Source organism: Equus asinus, chromosome 28, assembly GCF_041296235.1.
Source record: "Equus asinus isolate D_3611 breed Donkey chromosome 28, EquAss-T2T_v2, whole genome shotgun sequence".
In the NCBI taxonomy this organism is placed as follows: Eukaryota; Metazoa; Chordata; class Mammalia; order Perissodactyla; family Equidae; genus Equus; species Equus asinus.
Genome location: NC_091817.1, coordinates 37,666,966 through 37,686,309, shown reverse-complemented (window position 1 = coordinate 37,686,309; position 19,344 = coordinate 37,666,966). Strand labels below are relative to the sequence as shown.

At 43.0% G+C, this 19,344-nt stretch overlaps 1 protein-coding gene across 4 annotated transcripts in view; it reads right to left on the bottom strand.

Moving 5' to 3' along the window:
* Positions 1-19,344, bottom strand: part of HYDIN (HYDIN axonemal central pair apparatus protein) — a 338,461-nt gene that overhangs the window by 52,363 nt on the left and 266,754 nt on the right. For all 4 annotated transcript variants that reach the window (XM_070500558.1, XM_044761259.2, XM_070500554.1 and 1 more), the window contains 11 exons: positions 18,439-18,538; positions 16,869-16,968; positions 14,989-15,148; positions 14,230-14,468; positions 11,537-11,654; positions 7,140-7,344; positions 6,164-6,399; positions 4,523-4,674; positions 4,221-4,410; positions 707-809; positions 196-474 (listed from right to left, as the gene is read on the bottom strand). In XM_070500558.1, coding sequence (XP_070356659.1) covers positions 196-474; positions 707-809; positions 4,221-4,410; positions 4,523-4,674; positions 6,164-6,399; positions 7,140-7,344; positions 11,537-11,654; positions 14,230-14,468; positions 14,989-15,148; positions 16,869-16,968; positions 18,439-18,538 — 1,882 coding nt within the window. The remainder of the gene's footprint in view (positions 1-195; positions 475-706; positions 810-4,220; positions 4,411-4,522; positions 4,675-6,163; positions 6,400-7,139; positions 7,345-11,536; positions 11,655-14,229; positions 14,469-14,988; positions 15,149-16,868; positions 16,969-18,438; positions 18,539-19,344) is intronic.

Sequence of the window (19,344 nt, the reverse complement as noted above, 5' to 3'; positions counted from 1 at the left end):
GTCAATAAATTTTCCTTGAAGGAACATGTGAATGAAAGCAGTGACTAAGCCAGGTATGGCAGAGCATACAGTAATGAAGAGGAGGTTCATTTCTAAATTCGAAGGAAGTTAGCTAATCTTTTTTTTAAATTTCACCCTCATTTAAAATGACCCAAGAGCCAACATTTGTCAACACCTCACTGCTGCTTCTCCCACCTGCCACAAAGTCCTGCATACTGTTTTCCTCAATGACCTCAGAGATATCTGAGGCCTCCTGGCTGGTGGAAGCCACCAGCCCGTGGATGTTGTCCAAGGTGATGTCATCTTCATAGCCCTCTCCCACCATGTGGATTACTGTCTCCTCGTACTGATTGTCGATCACTGACAAGTGGATGGTGCCTGTCATTCTCCCAACTTTCTGGGAGTGAAAAAAGACATCAAATTCAGCTGTGTCTCCAGGAGGAACAACCAGGGAGGCCGTGTGAGCTTTCTTTGCTGCAAAGAGAAGAGAGACATGATTTAGAACCAGTTAGAAGGAAGATACATCCATAAAGACCCTGGCTTAAGGGAAAGCAGCCCTAGTGTGGGAATGAGCCTCGCCTAGAGAGGCTATTGGTGATGAGAGTGGGCACACTACTCTGGATAGGTCCTGATTAGTCCCCTGATAAAACAGGTACTGAGACCCATTGCCCTCCAGGAGGTACCCTGCCCTGATTTACCAACTTACCTTTTGCATGTGGTTTGTTTTCCTCTGTGATGTAGATGTAGGAGGTGGTGGGCCTCCCTTTCAGAGAGAAGACTCCTAGTTGGTCCCTCAGGTCAACATGCAGCTGGCAAAAGAAGCCACGATTGAGTGTTATGCTTACAGTCCGCTCATGGGTTTTGCATCTGGAGTGAGATACTGTGCTGTTTGGGAAGGACCCAAAAATGTCATTGTGCCTAGTGCTCACTTTTTTAAGTTTCTTATTAAGAGGAAGATATAACAAATATTAGACCTGGAGAGGACAAAAGAAACCTTAGTTCAGCCCTTGTTATCCAAGTGAGGAGCTAGGGCCCAGAGAGTATAGGTGAATTTTAGATCACACAACTAAAGAGTATCAAAATGGGGTTGCCAAGGCCTCTGTTATTGACAGGGGCAGTTGTAAAATACACACTAGACTAATAAAATGGAAATGAATACACATCATTCCACAAGGGCTTGCATGAAGGTGAGCTCCTAAAAAAATACCTCCTAGGTATTAATGCAGTAGTTGCCTGAGAGTGTCATGTTGAGCATCCAACAAAGAGGAAAACCAAGGTGCATATCTGACCTACCTAGAGAAAAGGTATGTTTTCCAGCACACCAGAAGCCATATATCTGATTAAAAAAAACTAAAGCCATATATCTGATTTTAGGTATGAGAAATCAGCAGATATTTTTAGAAGATAGTAATGCTGGCAGCATCATGAACAAGATTGAACAATATAAAAAATGAGGCATTAAGAAGGAAGAAATAGCAGCATCACATTGGTAACTTCTGAGATAAAAATTATATATTTAGAAATAACCTTAATAAGAAACTATACAGAAGAATTGTATGAAAAAAATATCGACATAAAAGAAGATCTAAATAAATGGATGGGAATTCTAAATGTTGTTCTTGGTGGAGAGCCTAAACATTCTGAAAGTAGAAATTCTTCCCAAATCATCTATAGGATTCCCAATGGGATTTTTTGAGGAATATTATAAAGTAATGTCTAAAGTTCATCTGAGAGACTAGATATGCAAAAATTGAGAAAAACTAGAAAAATGGGGAGTGGCAGGGCAGGAATTCACTGAACTAGATGCTAAAACATTTTACAAAGCCACAATAATAACAACAATGCAGAGTAATGACAAAATAGGTAATTTGGACGCAAGACAGCAAAAAATGCTAATTATACAAAAAATTTTAAAAGCATCACAAAACTAAGAAGATAATGAAGTGTAACCAGACTAAGATATAGCAGAGCTTGGAAATCCAGAGAGGCCAGCCTAACTTTCTGGGCAGTTTTTGACCTGGGGCATCTGCCAATCTGGAAGAGGTAGATGGAAGGCTGACCTGTGCTTTTGATGGTCTCTTGGTGCTGAAAGGGCAAAAATCCAAGGCTGTGAAGGGTGGGAGTGCTTTCTTTGCCAGGACTGGGACCCCAAAGGTCTGCACCATAAGACAAAAAGCAAGCTGGATATAAAACAGCTCTCCCAAGGATAGCAATACTGTTCTGAGTCATCTCAGTAATCCAGAAAATCTCAAGCTCTAAAACCAGTTTCAGATGATCCTGAATTCTTAGTGCTCCCAAGTGCCACACAGAAGAAAATGGAAATTGTCTCTGAAGAAAGATATCACCCTTATTCTAATTATTTCTGCAAAACTTTTCAAATATAATATCAAACACGTGATCAAAAGATAACCAGGCGCATGAGGAGACAGAATGTGGGCAAAAGTGAGCAGAAATAGCAGATATCAAAAACAGACCCACAGGGACTTCAGATTTTGGAATTATCAGGTAAAAACAGCAAAATGGCTATGATTCCTGTGTTCAAGATATAAAAGTCACATCTGACAATCTCAGCATGAAACTAGAAATCATATAAACTGATAAAGCAGATTTTAGAAATAATCTAATAGAAATTCTAGAACCGAAAAATAAAATAACAATGGAACATTTAACAGAAGATTAGATACAGCTAATAGAAGCATTAACGAATTGAAGACAGGTGAAAAGAAATTATGTGGAATGAAGCCCAGAAAAAAATGGATGGAAAACACAGTGAGGTTGTGATAAACAGAGGATATGTTGAGAGGGCCTCCCATACATTTAATTGGCCTTCCAGAAGGAGAGATGAGACAGAATGGAATAGAAGCAATATTTGAAGACTTGTCTAGGAATTCTCCAAAATTGATTTAAGACATCAGTTACAGAATTAAGAAACCTGGTGAATTCCAAGAAGGGTAAATTAAAATAAATCCACACCTAGACACATCATAGTGGAACTGCAGAAAATAAATACAAAGTGAAAACGTTAAAGACAGCCAGGGGAAAAGATTGTCTTAAAAGAACATTTTGGACTTACAGCTGAAATCTCAGCAGCAACAATGGAAGCCAGAATACCCTGGAATGATATCTCCCGTTTGCTGAAAGAAAACAACTGCCAACCCAGAGTTCTATAGCCAGTAAAAATTACATTAAAAATGAAGGATAAATAGAGATTTTCAAATAAAAACTGAGGGAATTCACCACTAGCAGATCTGCGTTAAGGAAACACCAAAGAGTATTCTTCAGTAGGTAGGAAAAGGATCTCTGATGGAAAATTGTAGATGCGGGAATGAAGAGCAACAAAAATGATGAATATGTGGTAAATCTAAATGAACCTGTACAAACTGAACTGTATAAAATGAACTGTATAAACAACAACAATAATAGTAATAATGTCTTGCAGGGTTTAAAATTTACATAGAATCCAACGCCCTCTGCAAGTTGTCCCCTTACTCTACTCTTCTATTTTTATCTCCCATTGCTCTTCCACCTATGCTCTATGCTCTCACGAAGCTGGATGCTTACTAGTTCCTGTTAGTGCCTTATGCTTCTTGTGCATCTGTGCCTTTGTCTTTGCATTTTTGCTTCTCTACCTGTGATGCATTCATGGCCATGCCCCCTTACTGAAACCAGCTAGCTTTGAATGCCCAGCTCAAATGTCATTTTACGGTGATATTTTCCTTGATTCCGTAGATGAGAGTGGACCATTTTCAAAAGTCCTACAATTCTTTGTATAACACTTACACAATTTATTACTTTTTTGTAAAATAAAAACATAATTGCTGAACCAAAATGTCCCTTCAGATGTTACGTCTCTCACCCGCAATGAGATTTTTGTTTTTTCTGTATTACAAATGCAATATTCATTACAGAAACAGGTGAAAAAGTAAGGAAGACACTAAGAATATGCATAATCCTACCTGCTCAGCTTGGTGTACATCATTGCACACTGCCTCGCACAGTAATTATTAGTGTACTATGTTATCTGCTTTCTTACACTCCTTGAGGGCAGAAACCATGCCTGATTCCCCTCTGCATGTCCCATGTCTTACACAGGTTAATGTATGAGGAACGTCAAAGAAGAAGTCCTCGTAAGTTAGGGATGGCAGAGACCCCAATGTCAGAAGTCTTACTTCTGAATGATTCTTCTCCCTGTCCACCCCATGCTTCGCCCCCAGCAGTACCTGGGCTGGGAGGGTGCCATTGTTCTTGAGGATGAGAGGTAGTTTTTCCGAATGACCAAGGAGAAGCCTCTTAAATAGGAGAAAGGGGTTTCCATGTTGGTTATAGAGAATAGGCCGCACAACAGTCACCCGAGGGAGGGTCCCCTCTCCAGTGATGTCAAACGTGAGGTTTCGGTTCTTGGTCAGGTTGCTGCAGGGAACATGAAGATCGAGGCCTGTCAGCCTGACATGTCTGGAATGACATTTCATACAGAGTGTGGCCTGCAACTCTGCTGCAGGAGAGGGAGCTGGGGAGCTGGTACCTGGGCAAGCCATCCAAGGTAGCCTCGAAGATACACTGGTAGGTCTGCATGGTCTGTGGGGTGAAGGACACCGTTGCAAAGGCGTGTGAGCGACTGGCAACACATATCTTGTTGGGTTCCACTTCAAAGATGTCGACGATGCGGGCAAAGATCTGGGTAGGAGGAGAGGAGGGACCAGCATGTGTTAGCTACTTTGCATTTACACAGGGCTTGCTGCTTATGTCTACTGTCCCTGCCATGAAATCCACCTGATCTAAGCTCTGGAGTAGACATGTTCCATTGCCTGCCTAGTCATGTCCCTCTGGGACCCAACTCTGAGCAATAACTGGCTGGGCTTGGCTAGACCCATGATCTTTGACTCAAATAAATGAACCAAACCAGATCTCAGATGAACCAAACCAGATCTCTCAACTAAATTAAGATGCCCAGAGATCATCAGTGGTTACTTATATGGAGCTGAACTGGAAGCCAGACTATAGAACGGAACCATAGAGGCACTATGAGAGGGAGACACGTGGCCCTTGAAAGACGGACAGAGCCTCCGATGGTCTTCTGAAGGTTGGATTTCCCACAGAGGTCTGGCTACGTGGTGTGCTCTGTCCTGTGTGAGGTATCTGACTCACCGAAGCCAACTTTGCTTTGTTTGGGCTATCCTGAGTGTTTCTGCTCCATGCGACTCCAAGAGCTTGAGCTAAAAACATCTCCCCAGCACTTTATCTGTTCCCATCCATGACAGTGTTTTGTGAAGACCCTAGGGACGGTAGGCCTCTGGCACGGCCTTGAAAGGATTTTTCATTCTCATGGGAGGCAGGAAGGATTCAAGACTGACTATTCTCTCTTGTTCTTAAACTAAGGGCACTAAGGTTTCTTTGCTCTTTCCAAGGGATAGTCTGCAAATTAAGGAGGAGGAGAATATATAATGTCTGCAAATCCCCTGTTAAAAACCTATCTTTGTTTAGAAATCAGCTTGCTCACTTTTTATATTTTTAGTACAGTATAGGGAGAAAGCTGCCCCTTTGTGTTCCAAATAAGGTCAGAGAGTAATGACTAGATGTCACCAGGGCCTGAGGGAAGTCACAAAGGGGATTAGATAGTCTCTCCAACCCTACCCTTCTGTGGTGACAGTCCCTGGGGAATGTACACTTTATTCTCAGCTCTAGACTGGGCCAACCCTCTCGGTGACCTCCCCACCACCATCAGCCTTTTGAACAATGCCTACCCTGGGGCACAAGGACCACCTGGGCCATGATTCCACCTTTGGGCAGAGAACTGAAGCAGTTGCGATGAGACTGGGCAGTATTTGTAGCACAGCTAATTGGAAATTAAGGGTGAATTAAACCCATTGACTAATAGACACAATGCTATATCTTGCAGGCACACAGTGAGTGTCTGATGGATGAGTGAGTTGCTCATTCATGCATACCAGTTGTCACAGAGGTACCCAGAGGAGACACCTCTGGGATAAATATATGTCTCTTGGATTAGGGGAAACTGCCCAGTTACCTCCCATAACTTCCAGTGGGACCTGAGAGCCAGATAAGCCCCACTCTTGAATAGAGGCTCCAGAGCAGGGGTTTCCAAGAGCTCTTTCTCTGGCTCTATGCCAACCACAGTGAGCCAGGACCATGTGCACCTGCCTACCTTGTTGGAGACGGGCTTCACTACAATATTCACATCACAGGCAATCTTTCCCACGTTGCTGATCTTGAACCGAGCCTTGGCCTGATGGCCCACCAGGACATTGCAGAAGATGAATTTGTTTTCATCCTCTACAAACAGCCCCCCACTCTCTATGGTCTGCATGATGCTGGACAGGTTGGCGCTGCTACAGATCTGATGCTCCTCAAATATCAAGGCGTTGTTGTCTGTCACGAAGGCTGGGGAGTCGAGGGAAGACCGTGAGATGCAGCCTGATAGCCTGACTCCTACTTTCTGTAATTGCTAATTCAGAGGTTTGGACTCTGACCAAGGGCAATCACAGAGGAGAGGTAGGGGAATTCACACAACGGGATGTGAGTGACGGGACAAACTCTATCTTCTCTTTCTCTTTTGTACTGCTCTTGTTGGTTGCCAGACCCCAACCACCTTTTCTTCCCAACGGTAAGGAGGGCTAAGATCTGGGATCTGGGGTGGGCTTAGGAAGGAAGGAGGCATTTGGCCCACTTTGGTGTGAGGTTGCAGGATGCCTATAGCCGAAGCAAGAGGAGCCCTCTCTGTGCTTCACCTGAGATCCTGCTGGGTTGAAGTCACAGCGTGCTCAGTCATTGACATTGTTCTCCGTGCATATGTTGCCCACAGGGAGTGGCCTGGCCACAGGCAGGATTCAGCGTTCCTGGGTCCTGTGCCATATCCCATTGCACCATGACTTCCAGATAACACTATTCATCTGAGGATCCTGGCCCTACCTCAGGAAGACTAGGAGTTTAAAGCTGCACGTCGTCTTCTAGGTGTGCATGCCTTGGGAGTCTTTAAGGAAAAATATGGCTGAAGACACTAGAGGAAGTTCTAAGGTCCCAAAGGAAGCAGACCAGCCATATCTGCTAGACTTCTGCAGGGCAGAGGGGTTGTTAGAGGGGAAGGTCTTTTAAGGGTGCTCTCCAATCTGAGTGCCCACTACCTGGTAGACAGGCTTCGGCCAACAGGCTGTAAGGAATGCCAGCAGGATGGTCTCTTGGGTCTCTGTCAGAGATTTCGATAGCTATAAATTCCTCGCACCTTCCCACGGGGTCAGCCACACAGTCAACGGTGATGACCTGCATTCCTCCAGAAGGGATGGAGCCAAACCCAGGGTACACGGTGAACATGCCATGGGTGAAGCGAGCCTGCAGGAAAGGGTGGGAGAGGCAAGAGTGGTGGAGGCAGAGTGGGTGACAGACTCCAAGCCTTTCCACCAGAGTCATGAGATGGTGTCAAGAGGGACTGGTGGGGCCTCTCCCCGTAGGCTCTCTCTGGGCTCCAGCTCTTCTCCTGGAGGCAGGGAGGGTCCGGGGAGTCTTCAGGGAAGGGCTCTCTCAGGGCTTCTTTCTATGCACAGTCCTTCTGACCAATCTTGATTATTTGAGGGTTTAAGGAAACAGACATAGTCCACATAGCGCAACACTTACCCAGATGGGCCTCTCCTTGCAGAGGGTGCAGACAGAGCAGTGATTAAGATTATGGACTCTTGAGTCAGATCCTCCTGGATTTGAATCCCAGCCCTGCTATATATTGACCTTGGACTTGGACAAGTGACTTCTTTGAGAATCAGTTTATACATAAAATGGGGCTAAAGCCCCTACCCTCAGATCGCTGGAGGTTTCAGTGAAAGAATGTGTGAGAAGCACTTAGCACAGCATCTGGCATAGAATCAGTGCTCAAAAAATGGAATGTTATCATGCACTCCTCTGATTCTTAGGAGCTTCCTTCCTCTTTTTTCCCTCAGCTTTATTGATACATAATTGACATATTACATTGTGTGAGTTTAAGGTGTACAATGTGATGATTTGATACCTGTATATACTGCAAAATGATTACCACATAAGGTTAGTTAACACATCCATCACATCTTCAATGCAGATGTGGTGGCTGGAGCTGCAGCAGCCATCTTGGAATCAGGAGGAAAAGTCAAGAAAGTTACAAACATCAATATGCCTCTAAACCAACACCAGTAACTGCCTACCTTATTTAAATTTGTTTAGACCACTAACATTAGATTTTCTTTTATTTGCAGCTAAACACAATTCTGATACACAACCTAAGCACCTCCTCCTCTGTGAAGATTTCAATGACTTTTAACAGCTACAAGGAACAGTAGGAGTTCATTCCACCATCTTTCTGGAACTTCTCCCTCCATACACACTCAATTATAGTATTTGCCACATTGCCTGTCAATTGCTTATTCATCCTCTTCCTTTTATAAGTGTCTAAAATATTTGCTCTCTATCCATTTAGAACCATATCGGAAAGTGATATAACTTTTGCTTTCATTGATAAACATAATTTAGAAAACCTAAGGGGCCGGCCCCATGGCCGAGTGGTTAAGTTCGTGCATTCTGCTTCGGTGGCCTGAGGTTTGCTGGTTTGCATCCTGGACACGGACCTAGTACTGCTCATCACGTCATGGTGTGGCGGCATCCCACACAGAAGAACTAGAATAACCTACAACTAGGATAGACAACTATGTACTGAGGCTTTGGGGAGAAAAAAAAGAGGAAGATTGGAAACAGATGTTAGCTCAGGGCCAATCTTCCTCAAAAAAAAAAAAAAGAAAAAGAAAAGAAAACCGAAGGAAAAAAAGTCTATCGAATTTACCCACATAATTGCTTGCCATGTTTTTCCTTCCTTCTGATGTTCCACAGTTCCATCTTTTATTATTTAATTTCTGTTGAGAGAACTTTTTTCAGCCACTCTTTCAAGAGAGGTCTGCTGGTGACAAATCGTTTTAATTTCCCTTCATTTGAGAATGTTTTGATTTTCCATTCATTTCTGAGGGCTATTTTTTGCTGGGTTCACAGTTATTTACTTTCTGCACTTATAGAATGTTGTGCCCCTTCCTTCTGGCCCCTGTGGTCTTGAAAAGAAATCCGCTGTTATTCAAGTAGTTTTCCCCTTACATGTGAGGTGTCATTCCTCTCTCACTGCTCGCAGGATTTTTCATCTTTAGTTTTTAGAAGTTTGACTTAGATGCATGTTGGTGTGGATTTCTTTAGGTTTTTCCTGTTTCGGGTTTGTCCAGATTCTTGAATCTGTAGGTTTAAATCTGCCAAATTTGGGAAGTTTTCGGCCATTATTTCTTGGAGTAGCTTTGCAGTCTCACTATTTCTTATCACTTTCTGGGACTCCAATGACAGGGATATTAGATTTTTTGTTATAGTTCCACAGGTTTCTGTGGGTCTGTTCGTTTTTTATCACTGGACTCAAATAGACTCTCAATAAAGTCAAACAGAGTCTATTTCCTCCCTTGTTTAGACTGGGCAGAATAATGGCCTCCCAAAGATGTCTATATCCTATTCCCTGGAAGCTGGGAATATGTCACCTTATGCAGCAAAGGGACTTTGCTGATATGAACAAATTAAGAACCGTGAGATGGGAAGATTATCCTGTATTATCCTGGGCCCAATGTAACCACAAGGGTCCTTAGAAATGGAAGATTCAGGCATAAAAGAGTTAGACGGAGATGTGGCTATGAAAGAGCCTGGCTGTACCCACCATTGCTGGTTTTGAAGACAGAGGAAGGGAATCATGACCCAAGGAATGTGAATCATGAACCAAGGTATGCAGGTGTCCCCTAGAAGCTGGAAAAGGTAAGGAAATGAATTCACCTCTAAAGTCTCCAGAAAAGAATGCAGCCTTGCCAACACCTTGACATTAACCTAGTGAGACCTGCATCGGATTTCTGATCCACAGGACTGTGAGATGAACAATCTGTATTGCTTTAAGCTGCTAGGTTTGAGGTACTTTGTTACGGGAGCAGCAATAAACAGATACAGGAATTTCTATTGTTCTGTCTTCATGTTCATGATTCTTCCCTCAGTTCCCTCCATTCTGTTGTCGAACCCATCCATTGAATTTTAAATTTTGGCTATTTATTTTTCAATTCCAAAATTTCGGTTTGGCTCTTCTTCATATCTTCTCTTCCTTTGCTGAGACTGACTATGTTTTCATTTCTTCCAAGCATGGTTGTAATTGCTCTTTGAAGAACAATTTTACGTTGGCTGCTTTAACATATTTGTCAGATAATTCTAGCATCTTTGTCATCTCAGTGTTGGCATCTATTGCTTGTCTATTTCTATTCAGTCTGAGATGCTCCTGGTTCTCAGTATGATGAGTGACTTTTAGTTGAAACCTGGACATTTTGGGTACTACGCTACAAGACTCCGGATCTTATTTAAACCTTCTGTTTGAGCTGGCTTTCTCTGACACTACTCTGGCAGGGGAAGGGGGGGCACTGCCTCGTTACTGCCAAGTGGTGGTGGAAGTCCAGATTCCCCTCTTGGACTTCTCATTACTACCAGGCGAGGGTGGGAGTTGCAGTTCTCCACTATTCCTCGACTGACACCTCCCTCGAGGGGAGGGGCAGGAGTGCCTCATGACTGTTTTGCTGATGCCATGGAGTAGGGAGGCCCACTGGGGGGTGGGGAAGGACGTCTCATTACCACTGGGTTGGGGTGGAAATCAAGGCTTCCATGTGATGGGAAGTGGTGGGGGATAATGAAAGTCCTGGCTCCTTCCTGGACCTTCTTGGATATCACTTTGTGGGGGTGGTTGGGACATCTCATTATAGCCTGGATAGGGTGGATGTCTAGGCTCCCTACTAACCTTTGCTAGTAGAGGTAGGGTAGATTTTCTGTTGTGCTTGACTGTAATAGAACCACTCTTATCTGAAAGTTTTCTGTCTTGCTAGGTTGCTCTTTTCTCGGTCTTTTGGCTCACGGAAGAAGTCTATTTTGGGGGCTTTTTCTGGTCTGTGACTACTGAAGTTTCTGGGTTGCTGGCTTCTTCAGAATCCAGTCTGGGATATATGAGGCAAAAAAGAAACTCAGGGAACTCACCGCCCAGTTCGTTGGGTCCCAAGGACCCTAGCTGGTCTGATTTTTCTCTCTCCACCTTTGTCTTCTGTGTTTGTTCCAGACATAACGTCTAGGGTTTTCAATTGTACTTAGTTAGGGAGAATAGGGAAAAGTATGTCTACTTCATCTTACCAGAAGCAGAGGTCTCCAAATCTCCTTTTATTTAAGCCAGTCTGAATGGGCTTCTGTTTCTTATAAACAAGCGATTCTTGACTAAAATATATATGAAGAGTTTAAGCTTAATTTCAGGCAGTGAGGAGCCAATGAAAGTTTTAAAGCAAAAGAGGATATCCAAATTAAAAGTCACAATACCTTGTCTTAAAATGAAAGTGATATTTCAATATAACTATTTAATATTCCTCCCGCGGTAGACTCAAATCCTGCTCTCCTAGGGAGGTATTTGTTGCAAGAACTAGTTGGGAGGTGGCCTTACAGGGTTTCTGTGAATAAGGAAAAGGGCACTCACCTGGTTTGTGATGGTCACTTCTTTCTGAACAGACTCAGGGAACTTGGATGCTTTCGAAGGGCCAGACTTGTAGTAGTTCTCGCTCTCCCGGGATCTTGCATGTCTAACATGGCTGGCTCTGATTAAAGAAGCAAGAATACACTCTCAGGTTGGGGTAGTGTCATTAAACACCTGTCTGTCTGCTTGAAAAGTCCCTTCTCTGGGAATAGGGGAAAGGGCTCTTCTTTGCCCAAGAGGGCATCAGGGTAGCACAGTAAGCTTATTTATCATTAGCCAAACTCATTTAACAACTGTAAGAAAACTACACAGTAATTGTACTGATTAAATATGGTTCATAAAGACATTGAAAATTACTGAGATAAAATAATTTTTAAATGTTTAGTTGAGTTTACTGGAAAGCTGTGTGGAATATTATTGGTAGACATCAAAATTGTACCTGATCTCATTTAAAAATGAAATGGCAAATAGATTAATTCTCTTCCTTTTCTTCACGTGTATAGTCATGCTGTTTTAAGACTTAGTTTAAGAAGAGCACAAACACAGATTTTGGTAACTGTTCAATTCACTTGAAGCTAATTTACCCAATAATCAGTTTGTCGAGAGACCAGTTCACCTAAAATATTCAAATATATTTGAGGTGCAATCAGTCTTAAGCTTTTGAGAGTTTTATATACTTAAGTATTCACTTGTTTAATGACCAGATCAACTGAAGTTCAACTCCCTTTCAAGTTTTGCATGAAGTTGTGCATGCTAAAATAAAAAATAAACTAAAATTAAAAATAATTTAAAGCAAAACAATTAGATTATAACCACTATAAATGAATATTATCAAATTATTATAAGATAAATGATTAAAAAATTAAGTTAAAATTAAATTTGGAAGAAAGAGACTTTAGACAGTTTAACCAAAACTTTCTTAATACATTCAAACTTTGCCAAAATGGAAGATGATATCCTTAAAAATATAAAACATTTACAAAACAATTACAATGTAAAGCTGTATGTCTTGTTTAAAACAATTAATTAGAAACTCAACTTTAAAGTAATTAATAATTGATTAATTAGGAAGTCAAGACAAAGTGCCTTGGGAATTGGTAAAACTATCCCTAATTTGCTAAAAAAGAATATGATAATCAAAGAAAAGCCAAAACAGCACTCGAAAAGGTAAATGCTCTGGTGAATGGATTGAGAGCCACCTTTCGAAGAATATGGAGCTTTGCTGTTGGAACAACTACTAAGTGAGCCGTGGTAGTAAAGTGTCTTCATGGGGAGAAGGCAGTAACAGTCCTGACTGAAGGCATCACCATGCTTTCTCTGGTCCACATTTCCAGGACACCCTTTGCCATTCCCCATCAAGAAGCACAGCTATTGTGAGATAATAGAAAATAAATATGTATTGATCTCTGCCCCAGTTCCTGGCATGGAGCTCCTGAAACAAAATTCCTAAGTGATAAGAGCACTAGGAACAACTATAATTTGAATGTTTGTCTTTGACCCTGGTTCCTGACACGGGGCTCCTAAATCCCTTGGAATTTCCTGGGTGATGGGAATGTCTTTTGTTCTAATGAGGTGACTCTGGGTGGGCTCCCGGATGGCTCCTGGATAGGGGTTGGTCACCAGAAAGACCAAGCCATGATTAGAAGCTTGGAATTTTCAGCCCTACCCGCCATTCTCTAGTGAGGGAAGGGGTTGGAAATGGAGTTAATAATTGATCATACCTGTGTGAGGAAGCCTCCACAAAATCCCAATAGTACTGGGGTTTGGAGAGCTTTCAGGTTGGTGCCACATACTGGGAGGGCGACACACCCCAACTCCATGGTGCTTAGGACCCTCCCAGACTGCACTCTAAGTATCTCTTCATCTGGCTGTTGATCTGTATCCTTTATCATATCCTTTAATAAATTGGTAAATGTAAGTGTTTCCCTGAGTTCTGTGAGCTGTTCTAGTAGATAATCAAATTCAAGGGAAAGGAGGTCATGGGAACCTCCAATCTTCAGCCAAGTCAGACAGAAGTTGTGGGTAACCTGGGGACCTACTACTTGCAATTGGCACCTGATGGGAGAGCATTCTCATGGGACTGAGTCCCTAACCTATGGGATCAGTTGCTATCTCTAAGCAGATAGTGTCAGAATTGAGTTAAATTGTAGGACAGCTAGTTGGTGGTACAGAATTTCCTGGTGTGAAGACAAACATCCAACCATCTGGGGTCAGAGGTGTTGTGAGTGCAGTGGTAGTGTGAGTGTAAAGGAGCGGCCAGGAGGGGGAACTGGGCTTTCCCCAGCACAGCTATGATGTATTTCAATTTAGCTTGCTGCTGTAGTGGTCCCTAGCCACCCAACAGAATGACAGACAGGACAAAGACTTACTGGTAAGTCTTGTAGCACACTGGAAGCACCAGGACAACAGACACAATCCCAAGCATAAGATTTTACATTTGTCCAACTAAAATCTGTCACATATTCAACAGCAGTTAGAAAATAAATGAAATCTGATGTCAGAGGTATGGGTTCAGAACTGAGATCTACTGGTGACTTCTTGCATAATCTTGGATGAATCATTTCTAAACCTTAGTGGTCTCACCCACAAAAGGGGATTAGGTGAATTATATAAAATATATGAAAGCTCTTTGTAAAACATAAAGCACTTATTAACCAGGGAGTGAGTGGTCTGAGTTAAGTAAATAGTTGTCTTACACTTTCTTTTGAGGAGGAGGCCTCTGCCCTGTCAGCCTAGAAAGGACGAACTTGAAGTCAGTAAGACCTTGATTTTCTATGGTGAAAGTGGTGCTTTGACGACTGCCACAGATCAAAGCCCCAAAGTTGATGACGGAGGAGGGGCTGATGTTGTATTTGGAGAACAACGCATTCACAGAAAACTTAATTGGGATGCTGGCAATGATTTCACCTCCTTCTGCGATATTGGGCTCAGTAATCTAGAAAGGAAAGAAGGATTGGGAAGACGTCAGCCACTGGCATAGCTCCAGGATTCCTTCGACTGTCTACTTCATTCTCTATTTTTGTCACTGACATGAAACCAAGTTCTTTATTTCATTCTCTTTATGTTATTGCACGAGCAATAATATTAGCAAGCATTAACATAGAGCTTGATGTGTACCAGCCATGGATCAACAGGGACTAACTTTGCCCTCTGTTTTTACTTGCCCATTCTTTTGCGCTCAATGACTGAACTCAGCTTTCTTGTCTCTGGTGCTCCCCAAAGACCAGGGGCCACATTTCCTCTCTGGAGCTCTCAATTTCTGATGACTTTGCACACCTCCCACTGACCTACCTGTGCCTGTTAGCTGAGGACCAAACCCTGGTGTAGCCTCTCTGGTTGCCACCGAGGCCAGTCCTCTTTTCCCCCTGGAGCATGGGTTAGATCACGTACTCTTCTTTTTGACACAAATACCACAATCCTGCCACTGAGTGAGTTTTCCCTTTGAATTCTCTTACGTGACAGCGCAGAATTGGCTGGTGCTCGATCTTCACTTCCTTTTTTGCATGAAAGAACACCTGGACACTTGTGGGCTTGTCCATTGTGGTCAGTGAGCCCTTCGGCGGTTGGACTGAGATCATGGAATTTAGATTTGTCCCTAAAGAGTCCACGGAAAAGCTGAAAGCCAAGATAAAAAGTCAATTTAAGTCATTATCCAGGGAATCCAAGATACTAGAGAGGAGACTCTAGACTGTTAAGTGTCTGCCATGTCTCCAGCCCTGTTTAACCACTATGCCTAGCAGTGCCCACTGTGCTTTATACTCTGTGATCACCCCTCAATAGCCAGGACTGACTGGGCCAGTGAGCGATGCATGAGGCAGAGAGCCATTTCCAGCCCATAATCAAGAGGCGCCTTTGAAGGAGATCTCCGTCCAATGGGGACACTTGATGGTGGATAAGGACCAACTAAATTAATTCATCTCTCTCTCTCTCTGTTTCTCTTTCCCTGTCTCTCGATCTGTGTGTCTCTCTCACTCTGTTTGCCTCCCTTCTCTGTGACTGAATGTAGTACACACAGAGGGAACAGTGATGCAGAAGCCAGAGGATCTAAGGAAGGAGAGAAAGCAGGGGGACAGAGGCCATGCAACAGAGGCACCTGGAAAGGGAGGCCGTGGAGCAATGGGGATGTGGTGAGAAGCCACAGAGAGAGGCTGACTCGTGAGAATGGCAGAGGGACTGGAGCAGGAACAGGGACCTTAAGTTGAGGCAGGACACCTGGAGTTGCTGCGGGGACCCAACTTATCGCTATGCTCCAGGAGACCTGGCCACTCCACTGCTGCATGCCTGCTGCCCGTGCTTCCTCACTTCCCGGCACAGCCTTTCAGCGCACCCTGATCACCTATTTCCACTCAAGGGCGATTCTGTTCCATGCAGTCTGAAAGAGCAGAGCTAACGCCCCATCACAATGTAAAACAAAACTCACAAATGGGCAAGATTCCATTCAGTACTAATTCCAAAGTGACAGTGGTTTCCTTCTGGTTTGTTTAGCTTTTATTTATGTTTATTTATTTCAATTTATGGTTCTAAGTAATGATAGTACTGAAGTGGGACCTTTCTAATTTCAGCATTCTTTTAGCTGAAATGAAACTATCATGAATACACTGAATTTCTTCCAAATCTGCAAGGAGGAAGTCCCTTTAACAACTGTGAATTCTTCTGGGGGAAGGATGATCTTCCATAAAATAGACTAGCCATAGGTGCTGGCACTGCCGCCAAGAGTCGTGTGACCCTGCCTGAGTGACCTCCTCCCTGTCTCCACCCAGAGCCAACCTTTCCTCTTTGAGGAATCTCCCTTATTTAGTGTTTCATTTTTAATCTCAAGAGATGAGCACAGCTGGAGCTCTATTCCACCATGCTGCCATTTGGGTTCTATAATATGGTGGTTCTTACAATTACAAAGGAAAATTGCAAAATCCTTTCTTCACATGAAATCTTATGTAGAATTAGCGCTAACTTCTGAAACTGACAGGAGTCAAAAGGAGGGCAGGACAGCTTGAGGCCAGTCCCCCATCTCCAATCTCTCCCTCCACCCCAAGGACCTCTCCTCACCCCAGTGTCTCCTCCTCCCAACCTCTCTCCCTGCATCTCTTCCCCCACCCCCAGACCCCTGGGGCTCCAGGTGCATTAAGGATCCCCATAAAGCCTCAGAGTTGAGAGCTGTATGAAAATCTCTGCTCTCTTTAGCAGCTGGAATGTCATTCACCTGAAGCCAAGAGAGGCTAAAAGCAGAGGTGGTTCTTATGATTTCCTCGAGAGATTTTGTTTTTATCTCCCAGACAGCACTCTTCTCCCTATGAGTGGATGTGAAGGACCACATGTCCGATGATTTTCAGCTTACCTGAACACGATCTCGTATTTCCCACGGTTCTTCAGTTGCAGCACCTGCTTCACCTCCTCCATGACCTTCACAACCCCAAAATCAAGGCCTCCTTCAGCTCCTGCAGAGGTCAGAGGCCGAGGTGGGGAGGGGTGAGCGGGCATGGGAGCGAGAAGCAGGGGAACTTCTCTTGAAGTTCACATGGAAGATCCATAGTGACAATTTCAGAGAGTGTGTTTTCTGAAAACACTGTGGTTAGGAAAACCTCTTATAATTGAGTCTTAGCAAACAACAGACACTGCTCTTGCACCCAGTTCAATGGGGTGGCTTCCTCTGGCTTCCATCCTTGGACCACTGACCTTCCTTTCATGTTTCCCATTAGCTAACACTTCCCGTATTTAAAAAAAAATTTTGTATCAAATGTATAATATACAGAGTTGGGATATTACATATAAATTTGTATTGTTTTACTTAGCATTACATCATAAGCATTTCCCCACATAATTAAAAACTCCTCATAAATGTGATCCTAATAATATACCACGATATGGCTGTTCTATAAGTTACAATATCATTCCTACAATAATAATATTCCATTATTGATAGACATTTAGGTTATTTCCAATCTTCCATTGTTATAAATAATGCTGCAATAAATATCTTTGTACATAAGACTAACGACATCTAGGCAAACATGTAGGTCCAACATTCCATGAATCTTGCTGGGAAGGAGACCTATGAGAGAAAGGAGGGACAGTGGAGACTGCACGCTAAAGGGAGGGATCTAACTGGGGTGTTACGGCAGTGCGGGTGGCAGACTAATGCCCCTCCCCCCGAAAAAGCTGTCCACATGCTAATCCTTGGAGCCTGAGAATATGCTGGTTTACATGGCAAGGGGGGATTAAGGTATTAGGTGAAATTAAGATTGCTAATCATCTGACTTTAAAATAGGGAGATTATCCTGGATTCTCTGGGGGGGCCCAATGTAATCACAAGGGTCCTTAAAAGTAGAAGAGGGAGACAGAAGTGGGAGAACCAAGACGGATGGCAGTGTGAGAAGGACTTGATCCAACACTGCTGGCTGTGAAGACGGAGGAAGGGGACCATGAGCCAAAGAATATGGGTGGCTTCTAGAAACTGGAAAAGGCAAGGCAGTGGATGCCCCTCAGAGGTTCTAGAAAGGCATGCAGCCCTGCCAACACCTTGATTTTAGCTCAGTGAGATCCATTTTGAACTTCTGTAAAATAGTAAACTGTAAAATAATAAATTTGTATTGTTTTAAGCCACAAAGTTTGTGACAATATGTTATGGCAGTGATAGAAAACTAAGACAGGCAGAAAGATAGGTACTCACTCTCAAATGACTGTTCAGAAAAGAACTCTGCAAATTTGATATTTATGACCACCCCTTGTCATCTCCAGTTGAAGTTAAGATTCGTAGTAATGTTGCTAACATCACTTTGGGGCTTGCATGACTATTTACTGAAATTCCACCCTCCTCCCCAACAACCACTAGTCTTCCTCTGCACAAGCAATATACTGTAGTAAAAGATGTGACTCTAAACACCCTTTCCTTGAACTGGTCCACAGACCTTTGGGGAAGGTGATGTCCAAGGCAATGTCGTAGGACTCTGCAAAGACCACGATGTTTTCAATTTGAACAACACCAACAAGATTATCTGCGTCTGAAACCTGTTAGGGTAAGAGACATTATCCAGTAAAAGCAAGAACCATGGTGTGTTTCGAGCCCAAACTATGTAACGTGCAGTGGGAATTGTGCAAAAGTGATATGGCACAGAAGATTCTGGAGTGTATTTAGCTTTTGTCTTCACTGAGCATTTGGTAGGATTAGTCTTCATAACACACTTTGGGGAATGCTGGTATAGACACTCCATATGAAAATGGGGAAAAGGGACTGCATTTTCCAGCTTGTCCACTTACTAGGTTTAAATTATTTGCACGATCGTTGCTACATTACTGAACTTTGGGCTGTGAGTATACATTGCAAGCAAGTGTTCTTTGGAGTTTTTAAGTCAAATAAACTTGAAGAGCATTCTTTTGACAGTTGAAACGGAAAACTTGTCTATTCTTAATCATACATACTCTACTAATCTTATAAATTTGAATTGTTCTGTTGTTTCTGATTCAAGCTGTGGAAAAAGTGCTAGATTTTTCATACAAAATAAGTGTTTGATGTTTCTTTTTGGTTTTCAAAAGCCTTATTTACATGAATATCATTACTATTAAAGTTGGAAATATATATATTTATATATTTTATATATATAACATATAAAGGCAAAGACCCCAGCCTCCCGTTGCTCACGGTCCCCTCTGTTGTCATCTCTGGTGGCAATCCCTCCCTTACTGTCCTAAGGAACATCTGAACTGCAGTCAGGTGTCAGCTGGACCCAACTGTTGACTCTTGAGACCAATGAGGGGGCAATAAAGGGTCCCTTTGTCAAGGGGAAGAGCCGCTGGGCAGTGGGCGTGGCTCTCCT